The 16,137-nt window shown below is 43.7% G+C and overlaps 1 protein-coding gene across 6 annotated transcripts in view; it reads left to right on the top strand.

Annotated features, from left to right (window-relative positions):
- LOC101747172 (myrosinase 1) overlaps positions 1-16,137 on the top strand; it is a 21,672-nt gene extending 5,535 nt beyond the window's left edge. For 2 of the 6 annotated variants that reach the window (XM_062676362.1, XM_038020697.2), the window contains exons 2-7: positions 9,725-9,826; positions 11,299-11,420; positions 12,280-12,950; positions 13,281-13,589; positions 14,659-14,897; positions 15,747-16,137. In XM_062676362.1, the coding sequence (XP_062532346.1) occupies positions 9,801-9,826; positions 11,299-11,420; positions 12,280-12,950; positions 13,281-13,589; positions 14,659-14,897; positions 15,747-15,903 (1,524 nt within the window). In that variant the 5' untranslated portion in view covers positions 9,725-9,800 and the 3' untranslated portion in view covers positions 15,904-16,137. Of the gene's footprint in view, positions 1-1,711; positions 1,763-7,159; positions 7,929-7,958; positions 9,058-9,724; positions 9,827-11,298; positions 11,421-12,279; positions 12,951-13,280; positions 13,590-14,658; positions 14,898-15,746 lie in introns of those variants that run through there. The other 4 variants (XM_038020698.2, XM_062676363.1, XM_021347971.3 and 1 more) reach the window with 4 other exon arrangements.

Genomic DNA, 16,137 nt, shown 5'->3' with positions numbered 1-16,137 from the left:
TACAGTGGTCAGCTATTTTCATACTATTACTACAGATTTATGTTAATTCTGCTCATCATAGCAGTAGATTACCACATCTATTTAAGCATAGTTGTGTGTAACAATCTGAATGTTATTACAGTTGGGGTTTATAATTTATTATTAATTTGTGTATGATTGTAGCTCACTTCCTACTTATATTTTAGTATAATTGAGCTGCAACACATTTGTAATTGAATATAACTGGAGTACTTGTTGAACTTGTAGTAGTAGATTGCTGGTTGGGCCCTGTTTGGAGACTAGCTTAGTTATAGTCCAGAGGCCAACGGTGTATGAGTGTCATTTCAAAACTTATACCAGCAATTTACTATTATATATATTTTTTGTTATTTGTTTTAATTTGTTCTAAATTTAAATTACTTGTTTGAATTTGTGGTAGTGGACTGCTGACTGTGGGCCCTGCTTGGTGACTGGCTTTGGTATAGTCCTGAGGCCATCAGTGTTTGAAAATTAATTCACAAATTTTTATCAGCAATTTGCTATCATATAATTAATTTTTAATTTTAATTTTGTTATTTGACTTACCCGTTGAACGGTGTGAATACTTTGTGATAGTAAATTGTTGATTGGGTCCTGCTTGGTGACTAGCTTCTAGTTATAGTCTAGAGGCCAGGTGCGCTTGAGTTTAGTTGCAACTCAAAACCTGGTATCAGCAATTTTCTATCTTATAACTTTAAATTTTAAGTTTGTTCTTATTTGTTGAGGTGTCCTTGGTACAGTGGTGAGGTCTAGGTTACCTAAATACTTAGGAGTAGGAATATTTTGGTGGGCTCACTCGTACACTCCTTTAAATAATTCCTTTGATTTTTTTTTCAATTCTTATTTTGAATTTTTTTTTGATTTTTTTTTGATTTTTTTGAATTTTTTTTTGAATTTTTTTTTGAATTTTTTTTTTTGATTTTTTTTTTGTTCTGGTTGTAAACTGCAAGTAACATGTCGGTGTCCTACATTCGCGGGAAGGTGACTAGTGAGCTCCGATGGTTCGCATCAGCTCATGCTTTGGTTGACAGAACAGATAGGGATGCGGCATTGCTCGATAGGGCGTCTCAGGTGCACGAACGGTTGGAGGTAGTGTACGATCGGTTGTCTGACCTCGTTGCTTTGGGGTCCGAAGTGGAGAAGGAGGTGATCCATGCCATCGGTCTTGACGTGGACCAGTGTCAGGAGTACGCTGATGCCATTCTGCAACGGGTGGCCGATATTAAGAAGCAGTCGTCATCCGGTGGTAATGGAGGTTCGGGAACTTCGTCAGGCGTCATATCACGCCTCCCCTCCATCGACCTGCCGATCTTCCACGGTGATCTGAACGAGTGGGTCGGCTTTATAAATTTGTTTGACAGCCTGGTCCATGGTCGGTCGGACTTGACTGCCTCTTATAAGATGGCTCAGCTTCGGGGTGCTCTGCGAGGTGAACCTGGTGAATTGGTGGCACACTTGCCTATCACCAACGACAATTATGCGGTCGCACGCCAGATCCTGTTCGACCGATATCAAAATCAACGACGGTTGGTAGACACTCAGCTGGCCAGGCTGTTTGCGATACCCAAACTTTCTCGGGCTTCCGATATCAGAGCCGAGGTACTGAATCCAGTTACGGTGGCCACTAAGGCCTTGGGAAATTTGGGTCTACCAGTAGACCAATGGTCATATCTGCTCTTTTATATTGTTGCAGGTAGGCTGCCGGTTGAGGTGCTCACTCGATTCGAGCAGCAGGACAACGCAGGTAGGGACGAACTGCCTACCCTGGCCAGTCTGCTGGCATTTTTAGAAGCTGAAGGTCGCCGACACGAGATTATGCCACCGCCCTCCTCCTCTGGGTCGCGTGTGCCGGCTTCCGGCCACGCCGTTTCGGTTGCTCAGAGGGGAGGGGGAGGGGATAAGAGGGGGCCGTCTCAACGACTGACTGCGCTCATGGCAGCGGTGGGAGGCCCACGGTGTGCCTTCTGTCATGAGAGCGGGCACGACGTAGCCGCCTGTCCGAGGTTCCGGTCGACGCGCATCAGGGGTAGACGCAACATCGTTGCCCAGCGGCGATGGTGCTTTTTTTGTTTTGGGCCGCACACGGCGAGCGTCTGTCCACAGCCACAATTGTGCCCTAATTGCGACGGTCGGCACCATGCCCTCCTGTGTCTGGAGTCTGCCGCCACTCCGAGGTCATCCGGACGCAGTCATCCAGCCTCGCCGACCGGTGAGCGCACCGGTCGTAGCCCTCGCCAATTCGGCGGCGTGGACCCTCGGAAAGAGGCTTCGCAGGGAGGCGCCGGGTTAGGTACTGCGGGCGGGTGCCAGCGGATGCCCATTAGCTACGCCGGGGTGGCCACGTTGTCCCCCCGTGCGGGGCCGTGTTCGCCTGCTGGATCGAGTAGCCCTGCTCACTCGTCTCCCCCTCCCTCAGAAGTACGGTTTTCTCCTCCGCTGAGGGAGCGGCCGACGCTGGAGCGACTCCCTCCAGTGTTTGGACCGTTTGGCCATCGTACGCGGAGGTATATGAGGCGGGACGGGAAACGAGGGCCTTATGTGGGAGCGTGGGATCCGCTGGCACGCTACGACCTTCCGTCGCGCGCCGACCGGGATAGCGGGGACCCGGGCCCCCGCTAGGAAATTGCCGCTCACTGCAGTGTTGCCCCAGCCCCAGAAGCTGTTTTACTTCCTACCGCTTCTGTTCGGGTGTTGGATTCGGATGGCAACACTGTGTTTGCTCGAGCTCTGTTGGATTCCGGCGCACAGGGCAGTATTATGTCGAGCAACCTTGCAGTACGGTTGGGCAATCCTATTTACAAGTCTTCTTATTCTATTCGTGGAGTGGGCAATGTTAGAATTTCGGACGTGATCGGTCACACTTCATTTATTTTCTCATCGAATCCCAACCCTCGCTTACAGTTTAGAGTCTCAGCTTTGGTGATGCCTCAGGTGATAGGTCGTCACCCTCCGGTGAAGGTAAACAGTTACATACGGTCATTGACTTCAGACTTACGGCTAGCGGACCCCAAGTTTGACACACCGGGGCCAGTAGACGTACTACTTGGGGCGGATGTACTAGGGAAGCTGCTCCTGACTGGGAAGCGCGTTCTTCATGCGGAGGGTTTGGTTGCAATGGACACAAAATTAGGGCATGTATTGTTGGGTCCTGCGTTCCGGCCAGTCGCTGCGAGGAAATCGGACAATTTTCTGGTCGGGTCTACGCTTTCGGAAGTAGTCCAACGGTTTTGGGAACTAGAAGAACCTCCTACAGCTTATCGAGTTAACCCGGATGAGGAGGAATGTGAGCTGTTTTACCAGAATAATACGGGTCGTCTCTATTCGGGCCGGTTCTTGTTAAGACTTCCTTTTCGGGCGAATCGCCCACTGCTAGGCAGTTCGAGGAAGGCAGCAGAGACCAGACTTTTGTCAATGGAGAGACGCATGAGGCGCGACGCGGTGTTCCGGCAGAAATATGTAGAGTTTATGCGGGAGTATGAATCTTTAGGTCACATGTCGGTTTCCAAGGTAGATTGGAGTGCTACGGAGCACTGTTTCCTGCCTCATCATGCGGTTTTGAAAACTCCTAACGGTAAAATTAGGGTCGTGTTTGACGGTTCGGTCACGACCTCCTCCGGCGTCTCGTTAAATCAGTGTCTCCATTCGGGTCCAAAGCTGAACCGGGACATTTCAGACATACTGACGAGCTTCCGCAGGCACCAGATCGTTTTCGTGGCAGACATCCGTATGATGTTCAGGCAAACGGTGATTCATCCGGAGGATAGGCGGTATCAACTCATTCTCTGGCGTGAAAGCTCAGATGAGCCCATAAAAATTTATTATATATTAATTAAACTGAACACGAACACTTACGGGTTGCGGTCGAGTCCATATTTAGCGGTTCGTTCTTTGCGGGAGTTGGCAGTGAGGGAACGGTTGCACTACCCTCGTGCTGCGGACATTTTGGAACGGGACCTATATGTCGATGACGTATGTACGGGCGCCGACAGTGTCGAAGAGGCCTTATCACGCAAGGATGAACTGATCCGCCTTTTGAGCAGGGGCGGGTACGAGTTGAGAAAATGGCTGTCTAACTGTCCTGAGTTGTTGACTGGTTTGCCAACGGAGTTTCAACAGGACCCCCATCTTTTCGAGAATGTCGATAACCCTAACATGCTGTCGGTCCTAGGGATTCAATATCGTCCGATTCAAGACGAATTTACCTATCGGGTGGAGTTGGAAAATCCAAAGGTATGGTCTAAGCGAACGGTGCTTTCCACAATTGCTCGAACCTTCGATCCAAACGGTTGGATCGCTCCTGTCACTTTTCTCTTAAAGTGCTTCATGCAGCGACTGTGGTCTGCTAACCTGTCATGGGACGAGGGGATTGCTGGTGACCTATTGAAGGATTGGTTGAACTTTTTCTCGTCTCTCCCTGATATTAACCACGTGTCAATACCTCGGAAGCTGGTTCCTGCGGGCAAATACAAGGCGTCTCTCCACGGGTTTTCGGATGCCTCGGAACGCGGATTCGCAGCTGCGGTATACTTGCGAACGGTTTCTTCAACTGGAAGGGTTGATATACGGTTGGTGTTAGCTAAGAGTAAGGTCGCTCCGCTTCGGACACGCATGACGATTCCGAAGCTTGAGTTGTCTGGTGCCGCTCTGTTGACTAGGTTGTTAAACCATACAGCTACTAGTTTACGGTCGGTTATTGATTTAGAAAACACTGTCTATGCTTGGACAGACAGCCAGATAGTGTTGTGCTGGTTGAAGGCTTCGGTTCATACACTTGAAGTTTTCGTGGCCAACCGTGTCTCCCAGATTCAAGGTTCTGAGGTCCCTCTAACATGGAGACACGTGCCTGGTGAGCTCAATCCGGCGGACTGCGCTTCTCGGGGATGCTTAGCATCGGAAATAGTTGATCATCAGTTATGGTGGGGTCCCCAGTGGCTCACCAAGAAAGCTTCTCAGTGGCCTCCCTCTCGCATAGAAGTTCCTCCAGGTCTCGTGGCTGCACCGGCGCAGTTCGAGGATCGAGGAGTGATTCAGGGGTTGGATTTGGATCTGCTCATCAACCGTTATAGCTCCTTGGACAAGCTGGTTAAGGTTACCGCCTGGATTTTGAGGTTTATTCGGAATTGTCGTTTGTCGGTGTCTCAACGCAATATGACACCTGTTGTGTGTCCCATCGAGCGGAAGAAGGCGCTGCTGAAATTAATTGAAGTTGTGCAAGCCACCAGCTTTCATTCAGAATTGAAGGCGCTAAGGACTAAGCGCCCTAAGCTTCGTGGAGCTATCGTTCGTCTTAGCCCCTTTGTAGACGGCCAGGGGCTGATTCGAGTGGGAGGTAGATTAAGTAACTCCAATTTACCTTATTCGGCGCGCCATCCTCTTTTACTTCCCAAGAAGAGCCAGTTAGTTGACCTGTTGGTGATGGATCGCCACATCGCAAATTCGCATTCCGGTTGCAATGCGCTGTTGGCATCCCTCCAGAGGGAATTTTGGATTCTGTCAGGGCGTCGTACGGTTCGGAGCGTCCTTTTCCGGTGTTTACCCTGTTATCGGCTTAAGGCGTCTACGATGCAGCCTCAGATGGGAGATCTGCCTCCAGACAGAGTGAAGAAGATGAGGCCGTTTTCTGGAGTTGGTACGGACTTCGCTGGGCCTTTCATGATCAAGGCTTCACGTTTGCGGAATGTTAGGTTAATTAAGGCTTATCTGTGCGTTTTTGTCTGCCTTTCAACCAAAGCTGTACATCTTGAAGTTGTTGCCGACCTTACAACTGAAGCCTTTATTGCGAGCTTGGATAGATTTGTGTCCCGTCGAGGCTTACCCGAATTGATACGCTCCGATAACGGAACGAATTTTGTAGGTGCGGACCGTTACTTGCGGGATGTAGTAAATTTCTTGAACAATAACCAGGTGGATATTGAAACGGCCCTCTCTCGTCGCGGTATTCGGTGGACCTTCAGTCCTCCAGGATGCCCCCACTGGGGTGGAATTTTCGAGGCAGTAGTAAAATCGGCTAAGACTCACTTGATGCGCGTGATAGGGCAAACCTCGCTCACCTTTGAGGAGTTAACCACGGTATTTTGTAAAATTGAAGCGGTACTTAATTCACGGCCGTTGTGCCCGCTCAGTTCAGACCCGAATGACTTGGAGTCGTTAACTCCAGGCCATTTCTTGATAGGACAGCCACTCAATGCGTTGCCGGAGTATCCCCTCTCGGATATCAAGCCTGGACGGTTGAGGCGATACCAGATGTTGCAGCAGATGTCCCAAGATTTTTGGAAACGTTGGTCCCTTGAGTATTTACATCTGCTCCAGCAGCGCTTTAAGTGGACGGATAGAACCAGTCCCCCTCACGTCGGTGACCTTGTGTTGGTTAAGGATGCTAACCTGCCGCCACTGCGTTGGCGTAGGGGGCGCATTGTTAATCTGTTTCCCGGTAAGGATGGGACCCCTCGGTCTGCAGAGGTTCTGGTCGGGGACTCGGTTCTCAAACGAGCGGTCACAACGTTGTCCCGGCTGCCAGTTGATTAGGGACAGGTAGGGGACCTGTCCGGGCGGGTGACTGTTCGAAACCAATCCGTTAGTTTTTGAATTCTTACCACGGCAACACGGGTCGCGATTTGACGGTGCCGTCGCGATTTGAGGTTCCGGTGAGTGATTGCATGATATTTTGTTAAAATAGTACATACGGCGCCGCGAATCGCGGCACATGTTCGACGCGCACCTCGTGCTGTTTTCCGTAGCCCTAGGCTGCCACGAGGTCGCTGGGTTCGAATCGAACAAATAAAATGGCACTAAAAATAACGTAATAATTAATCCACTTTTAATTATTGAGCAGTTGGTCTATTGTAAATCCGTGAAACCGTCTTGTAAAGCGTACAAAAGAACTGTGCATTAACATAATTCAATGACCATCGCGTGGCGGCTGACACGCCGCCTCATGTACTAGCGAGAGCGTTGACCCGGCGCACCCATTGAAATTTAACTACCATAACAGAGATGCAATTTCAAACGTACTTAAGTCAAAACTCTTAAATAATAAGTGTATCTTTTGCCAAGACTTAGCCTAAGTTTGTCTACTGTAGAAATAAGCGAAATTCGCGTTGCTTTATTCACCTAGATGGATCTGTAAACACAACCAAAACCATAATAGGATGGCTAGAACGAGGAGTAATTGGTAAGAAATATAAGGAAGTTGAACAAGTCTCCAGACAGAGAAGAGAGGTCACAGAACCATAATCTCTCAAAATTTCTTAATAAATGTGGGAGATTTCATCTGAAACCATCATTCATCTATCGTGGACATTGTAAAATGGACAAACTCACTGTTCACAATTTTATTACACATGCAATATAATTTTATGACACACGTACATACATGATTGTTAATTTCTAGCTACGTAAGTACTTATCATTTAATAATTCATAAATTATTTATTTGTCTGTGCATAAAAGTACGTGTTGATATTAATAAGTCATGAATTGTCTTGCTTTTTATGAAATTATATAAGCAAAACAGATATTTCAATCGTAACAGATTTTAGACGAAATTTTAAAGTAAGAAAATTAGAGTAAAGACAAATAATGGGAGTACAACTTGTTGTATTTCACCTCTTGTATTAGACCTGTGTATTATCAATACATAAAATAAAACAGCAAAATCCGATACGGCCGTACATTGAAAATGAACAAGTCATTAATTTAGTGATGATAACTAAAGAATAGATAATAGCTATATCCATATAATACTAAACATCACAAAAACCATCGATTTTCTGATTTATTTTCTGTCTGTCTGTTTGTTTTAAGCATTTTTTTAAAATAGTTTTCATATTTAGACGGAGATTAATTGTATGTCTAACACAGGCATTGTTTTCTTAAAATCGGATGTGGAAGAAAGAAATCATCATTTGAAGGTTTATTTTTATTTTTATTCACTTCTATAGTGTTAAAGGATTGAGTTTATAGGTACCGCAAATAGTAGTTTTACAGTTGTTTCTTTTTAATCCTAAATTAACTCTGTCATTAAAGTTTTCACGTTCGAACCAATTTTGATGACACTCGGTAAAGCTATAATTGGAACCCTGGGTAAGAACATATCGTGGGGTGTGGGGGGGTCTATTTGACATAACATTTCGCTTAATGCGCGACATTTAACTTGGTAACTAAAGGTACGTTTTATTTGGTATCAGCATCAACAGTTCGATGTTTTTAATTGATTGTGATTGAACTTGAATTAAATTAACCATATGAAACCATATCTGAAGATTTGTATTTTCAAGCTTTCAATGGATGTCCTGTAAAGATAAAGTTTACGAGACAGCCATTTCAATTTAAAAAATTGGACAAAATATTATGACAAAAAACATATTTAGATATTTGAATCGAATAAGCTTAATTGAAGATCAATTAGAAACATCGAACTGTTGATTCTGATAGCAAATAAAAGGTACCTTTAATTACAAAGATAAATAAATAAATAAATATTTACTAACAATCACACCACGTTAACAGTGGTCCCGTGATAAGTTCTTAAAGAACTTGTGTTACAGGTACCAGTTAACGGAAATAAATGTAAGATTTTTATTATACACATACATATATTTAATATACATCCATAACCCTGGAAAAGACATTTATATTTATCATACAAATATCTTCCCTTGGCGGGATTCGAACCCGCGAAATGTCGTGTATTAAACGAAATGTCACTTAAACCCAATAGCCTTTCTCCCCTCGATATGATAACCACTTGCACAGCTGAGCACAACGCGGACAGTGAGGTCTGCGCGGGCGAAGCTACGGGCGGAATACTAGTTTGTAACAAATCACTGAAGCATTTGTTGTTTTGCACGCGAATCGCGTGCTCTATGTAACTAATTTACATGTATTTTTCTTTTGCAAATACTAAATAGTTATGTTAGAAAGGACAACGTTTAAACGCTATGCAGAAGTCTGGCCGACGACAACGCGACTTAATAACGATAGAGTTTAAACTGTGTTTATTACATTAGATATTATAACAATTGAAGCGATTGTAAATTAGTAAGTTTTATTTTGTTCTCTTTTACGATGGGAAATCGTTTTTATTAAATCATATAGTTTAAAAGACGTTTTGTTTAAATCACTCGACATAACTGGGTTTAATCACGGATTCTGTTGATTTTGGTTCCGACTTTAAATCTCGGGAGGAATCCCAAGATTACGAACCAAAATTACAGCTTATTAAATGCAGAATAAATTTAAATTTATTACACAAGAGTGTGTGGGCAACGGGTTCAAATATGCCGTAGGTACCATTAGAACTGGTGGTAGGACCTCTTGTGAGCCCCGCCCCGCCTATTTCTGCCGTGAAGCAGTAATGCGTTTCGGTTTGAAGGGTGGGGCAGCCGTTGTAACTATACTGAGACCTTAGAACTTATAACTCAAGGTGTGTGGCGCATTTACGCTGTAGATGTCTATGGGCTCCAATAACCACTTAACACCAGGTTGGCTGTGAGCTCGTCCACACATCTAAGCAATAAAAAAAAAAAAATAGAAAATATAATTTGCTTAATTAAAATAATTCTTTTGACGCGCAATATTGACATAATTGACAAAATTAATAGTCTTGAAATAACAAACAAATCGTATTTAACTCGTTCACGAAACACCTTCCAGCAGACCGCGACCAGCCAGCAATAAATATTATAATCATATTATTATCACACAGAATACACCTGCGTCGCTTGATAATACGGAAACCGATCCGAGATCTGTGTCACAAACAAAGCTGAGACTTAGGGGCAATGAATTTGTTGTTTGTGTTGTTGTGGTGAGTTTTTTTTTTAAAATACTTATTCGCTTGTTGCTCTTACCAACGCAATTGCGTAACTAACAGCGCCGAGAATGTAATATAAGTTACAACACTTAATGAGAAATATATAAAAAAAGTTTAATAATGAGCATATCTATACTAGGCTATCTATACTAATATATAAATCTACGGTGGTTTTTACGGATGTTCCGTTATAACTACTGAATAGTGCATCTGATCGAGTTCAAACTTGGCACCCATATAAAAAATACATGTACTTAATGAATAGGCTATTATTTATATGAGTGTTGAACTCCCTACACCAGTTGCGGGGGCGTTAATGATGAGAATCTTTGTGGGGGTGAGAAATAATAATGTCAATTTTAAATGCCCAGCGAAACGGACGGGTACAGCTAGTACATATATGTATAAATCTACAGTGGTTTTTACGGATGTTCCGTTATAACTACTGAACCATGCATCTGATTGACTTGAAACTTGGCATCCATGTAGAAAATACATGTACTTAATGGAGAGGTTAATATTTATATGACTGTTGGACTCCCTAATAATAATGGCCATAAATAATAATGTTAATTTTAAATGCCCAGCGAAGCGGGCGAGTACGGCTAGTCATCAATATAGCCAAAATAAATTGAATATGCATTAAAGATTAACACAAAAACTGCTGATCAGATCTTGATAGCTTTTAAATGGAACCACAAAAATACTGGAGTGGAGACCTCATACTGGACGTCGTAACGTGGGCAGACAGCCAACGAGATGGATCAATGACCTGGTCAAGGTGGTTGGTAGGGATTGGATGAGAAAGGCAAGAGACCGAAGAGAATGGGGTGCATTCGAAGAGACCTACACTTAGCATTAGGTGGACACGGGTTGAACAAGAGACATGAGTAGTACCCGATTAGAAGTAATCATCAAAATTGGTTCACTAAAAAAAGTTCTGAGGCACGACACATGAAAATATGCAATCCAATTGAGAACTTGTAGGAATGAAATCCGTCAATACGATAGTTGCTCCAGTTTGGGAAGCTTAACCACGGAGGGTAGATCTTTCACCGAGTGGGTGATGTTGGTCGCTAGACCGACGGTCCGAATGGTTTTTTTTCCCTACCAATGCTGATAGATTTGAGAGGCTATTTCAGCTTCGCCCTAACATGTGGGTGAGCTCACAGGGCTCAAACCGGAGTGTTGCTAGCACTGGCCCTAGCAAGAGCAGTGCTTCGAAGAATCTACCACCGGATCGGAAACGCGACCCACTGAGAAGATCCGGCGAGAAACTCAGTGGGCTGTGTATGTGAGTGTCCGAACGTCGTTGATCGTAGCTTGTCTACATGCAAGCTTATCTTGAAAATGTCATAAGCCAGCTTCAGGCATCTGTCAATTATCTTGTGTGGTATGATAACTACCCGCCTCAAACTCAATACAGCGAGCTTCGAATACACTTAATATTTTGTTTCTTCTTTTAGTCTTTCAACGATAGCGGTACGAAATGTCCGCGGCAAGAGCAAGGTGCGTTACTTCCCTGACTATTTCGAATTCGGCGCATCAACGGCTTCTTATCAGGTAGAAGGAGCGTGGGATGAGGATGGTGAGTTACCCGTTGTGACATTTTTAAGCAGGCTGCTAATTTCTCGTGGGCTTGTAAACATATTGCTTAGATGGGTGGACGACCTCACAGTCCACCTGGTGTTAAGTAGTTACTGGAGCCCATAGACATCTACAACGTTAATGCGCCACCCACCTTAGATATAAGTTCTAAGGTCTCAAGTATAGTTACAACGGCTGCCCCACCCTTCAAACCGAAACGCATTACTGCTTCACGGCAGAAATAGGCAGGGCGCTGGTACGGACCCGCGTGGACTCACAAGAGGTCCTACCACCAGTAAAGTAAATTAAGTAAAGTAAGTAGCTATAAATTTGTCGCACGATGCATTGAAACGCAAAACACTTAGAAATTTGCTTCTTGTTAACGATCAATGTTGATATCTACACCTATCCTTTTGACGTGACAATGTCTTATAATTCGGTGGAGCCGGCTGCAAGCACGAAAAAACATGACTCATGTGGCGTTACCTCGCTCTGAGGCGTACCATTTATGCCTTGAATTGCAAGCGAGAGCGCGCAACGAGCGACAAAGAGGCACAATCGGCCTCCACGTTCGGCAGCGTTCGACATCTGTCTCTCTCCTACTTGAGTGAGCAATGCATCCGCGTGGACAGCTGCTATACAAATGTTTTCGTCCAATATTTATAGGTCCAATATTTATTTATTAATAATTTCCTTTTACCTCCTTCTCTATATCCATACAAAACATCTATCAAACAAATAAAATTAAAATTTTCTTTTGAAAAATCCCATGAACCCATTCCATCAGTATTTTCTTATGACGTTGTCACGTTCAACTATCGTCAATAAACCGACTTTACAACCGATTTTTTTTATTTTAGGAAAGAGTTTGTCGATATGGGATGTAGCAGCTCACATGTCTCCGTCTCCTATCAAGGACGGAAGTACCGGCGACGTCGCGGCTGACTCATACCACTTGTACAAACGGGACGTGGAAATCATGAAGGAGCTTGGTCTGAACTTCTATCGTTTCTCCGTATCTTGGTCGAGGATTTTGCCAAGCGGTTTCGCCAATCAAATCAACCAGGCCGGCATAGATTATTACAATAATCTAATCAACGAAATGTTGGCGAACAACATTAAACCATTCTTGACGATTTACCATTGGGATTTGCCCCAAAGCTTCCAAGATTTGGGGGGCTGGGCCAACCCTATGATCGTAGATTGGTTTGTAGACTACGCTAAGGTTTTGTTCGAGAATTTTGGAGATAGGGTGAAATTTTGGATCTCTATAAATGAGCCCAAACAAATCTGCACCGAAGGTTATGGCACAGATAAAAAAGCTCCGATGGTCAACATGTCAGGAATAGCAGATTATATGTGTAACAAGAACGTCTTATTGGCACACGCTAAGACGTATAGACTTTATGATGAGATATACAGGAAGGATCAGAACGGCAGCGTAGGAATATCGATCAGTTGCACATGGTATGAGCCTGCTTCGGACTCAAATGATGATCAACAGGCAGCTGAGGATGCCAGAATCTTTGATGTAAGTGAAATGTTATAAGTTGCAGTTCCTATGTGGGCAGACTTAAGAAGATTTTCAAATTGGAAGGGATTGGCACGTAAATTAACCCATAGACACAGCCCACTGAGTGGTTGGTCCAGTGGGTCGCGTTTCCGATCCGGTGGTAGATTCTGCGAAGCACTGCTCTTGCTAGGAGAGCTCACCTGCACGCTACAACAATGCTGAAATAGCCTCTCAAGGCTATCACATAGGTAGGAAAAAAACCCAGTTAATACACCCCCAAATTGGCCAATTATTCGCTCAAATCTCATATTGTAATATGTTTTGTTATACAATTTTTACAATTTACAGTGGGGCCAGTACGTTCATGCTATATTCACAAAAGAAGGAGACTTCCCAGAACGAATAAAGAAGAACGTAGCATACAAGAGTGCTGAACAGGGGTACGCCAAATCTCGACTACCCGAACTATCAGTTGCCGAAGTGGACCTTATACGAGGATCATCAGACTTTTTCGGGTTGAACAGTTATACTTCAAAACTGGTTTATAGAGACGCATCTGTGGAGGGCATGTACGCCGTACCTTCATACATGGATGATTTAGGAGTTGTTATGGTGCCAGATCCTAACTGGCCCCAATCGCATTCAAGTTGGCTACAGGTTTGTCGCTTACGTTTTTCAATATTCAATTTACACGTTGAACTAAATACGGTCTTACAACACATATTCAGTTTCAAGATTCGAATGATAACACACTCACAGTGGAACCTAAACGGCACGTCCTTACTGATCCACCAGATCCAATAACCGTTGCATTAGACGCCTTCAGCTCTAACACTAGGAGCCGGCCTAGGGACCCCGGTAACCGTACTCGTCGAACTCGACAAAGAGGTCGACGTACAACCTAACCCATTCATCAGCCCGCTGAGTTTCTCGCCGGATCTTCTCAGCGGGTCGCGATTCCGGTCCGGTAGTAGATTCATCCATGAAACAGCCTCTCTCGAATTGGTAGGTCTCCTCCGGAGGCGCTCGGGCTGCTGTTAGCTAATCCCACCCGTTCTGGCTGAGCTATTGCTCGCCCACCTGTCCTGTTGAAACTGGAAAGACCTCCGGGACACCTTCCATCATAAAAAAAACAAGCGGAAAATGTTATTCATTTGCTACGAAGCCCTTTTGATATACCAAATAAATCAATGACATACATTGCCAAAGTTCGTATTAACACAAAGCTTATTTCTGCCAAGAAAAGACCACTATATCGAGGGGTGAAAGGCAATTTGGTTTAAGCCACGTCCATGAGCTTCGTTTCATTTTGCCACATTTATACAGTTTCATAGATTTTAAGCAGTTTATAACCCACCGTTATTACACACTGAAACACGAAGACACACCAAATTGAAAAGAAAAAAAAATTCGCATACCATCCTCACTACTCGCGTTCCCGCCAAAAGTCCTTCAAATGTGATTATCTGTGCTAAGTCAGGAATTTAATTTCATTTCACTCCATATTATAATTTTTCATAAAAAGAATATTATTTTAAATTAAAATAAGACATGAATTAAAGGTCTTTGTTACCAGGTCATAAAATCCCTTTAAAAAAAACCCATTACCTAATTCGAAAATTCATAAAATTTTCTTTTAAAAATGAAACTGCACGGGTTCGCAAAAGAACATAATATCAGTCTGCCTGTCACATTAAATTGAACCAAATTATTTTCATTGTTGCAGGAAGTACCGTGGGGCTTCTATAAATTGTTCAAAGAGATACGGAATGTATACGGCAACCCTACTCTGTACGTAACAGAGAACGGCTGGTCCACTGACGCTGGTCTGATCGACGATGATCGAGTGCGATATTATAGGAACTATTTGAATGCGCTCTTGGACGCTATTGAAGAGGGCAGCGATATCAGGGGGTACACGGCCTGGTCTATGATCGACAACTTTGAATGGATGCAGGGTTACGCGTACGTATGGATTCATTAAAAGACAGCTGTCTTGTTCCTAAGATCTAAAAGGTTAGATAACAAAACGCTAGGACTTTTTTTTATTGCCCGTGTAGGCAGACGAGCATACGGCCCACCTAATGGTGAGTGGCTACCGTCGCCCATGGACTTCAGCAACGCCAGGGGCAGAGCCAAGCCGCTGCCTACCGTTAAGTACTCTCCACAAGCCTCGTTTGAAGAAGGACGTCTCATAGCGCTCGGGAAACACCGTGGAGGGGAGCTCATTCCAAAGCCGGATGGTACGTGGTAAAAAATATCTCTGGATCGGAAGATCTCTAAGCGCACTGTGGATGAACGCAGTGGCTCCAGTTAGTATAAATTAACTCTACTCCGGTGGCGGGCGGTACGATGGTAAAAACGGGATGATGGTATCATCTCAAACAATTCCTCAGAACACTTCCCATGGAAAATACACTTTTCTCCCTTGGTTATTCTCCTTAATTGCCTTTACCACATTCAACCAAAATCTTAGGACGATCAATCTACTAAAATTCAACGAATGTTAAACTTTCATAAACCACCATTATTACACGCTTAAATCTGAAGCAAATTTCAAATTAACAAAATAAAACAATTCAGACAACTTCAATGCTCGCGTTCCCGCCATAGAGTAAGGTCTCGCATGAAGACAAAAAGTGTACTCCTTCCTATTAAAAATTGTAACTTTGCTTCAAAAAATCATCTCTTTGTCAATTTTATTTCTAATTTCTCTATGGAGGTCGTTCGGGCGTCTTTTTTGCCATTACAAGAATACTTGAGCAATTAAAATCGATACGTAATAATCGATTAAAGTGCACATTTTTGTTACAGCGACAAATTCGGCCTCTACGAAGTTGACTTCACAAGCCCGGAACGTACGCGTACTCCAAGAAAATCCGCGTACATTTATAAAGAAATCGTGAGGACAAAATCATTGGATCCGGACTACGAACCGGAAATACTTCTAGATGCTACAAAGGAAAATTAGAAATTGCATTTACGTAACGGCTGTATTGTTTGGAAACCATAAAATTCTGTGACAGAAAAAAGTTTGTTCTCATTTTGTGTTTACGTTTTGCTTATTGTGGGCTGAAACAGTTTAATTGAAATAGTATTTATGTATATGCGTAGACCATTGCGTATAATCCAATTACGAAATAAAAAGCAGTAAAAGGAACTAAGCCAAAAAACATGAACCATTGACAGAATGAAATGAAAAAAA

Source organism: Bombyx mori, chromosome 26 (assembly GCF_030269925.1).
Source record: "Bombyx mori chromosome 26, ASM3026992v2".
In the NCBI taxonomy this organism is placed as follows: Eukaryota; Metazoa; Arthropoda; class Insecta; order Lepidoptera; family Bombycidae; genus Bombyx; species Bombyx mori.
Note: the sequence above shows the minus strand (reverse complement) of the source record. Positions and strands in the feature narration are given on the sequence as shown.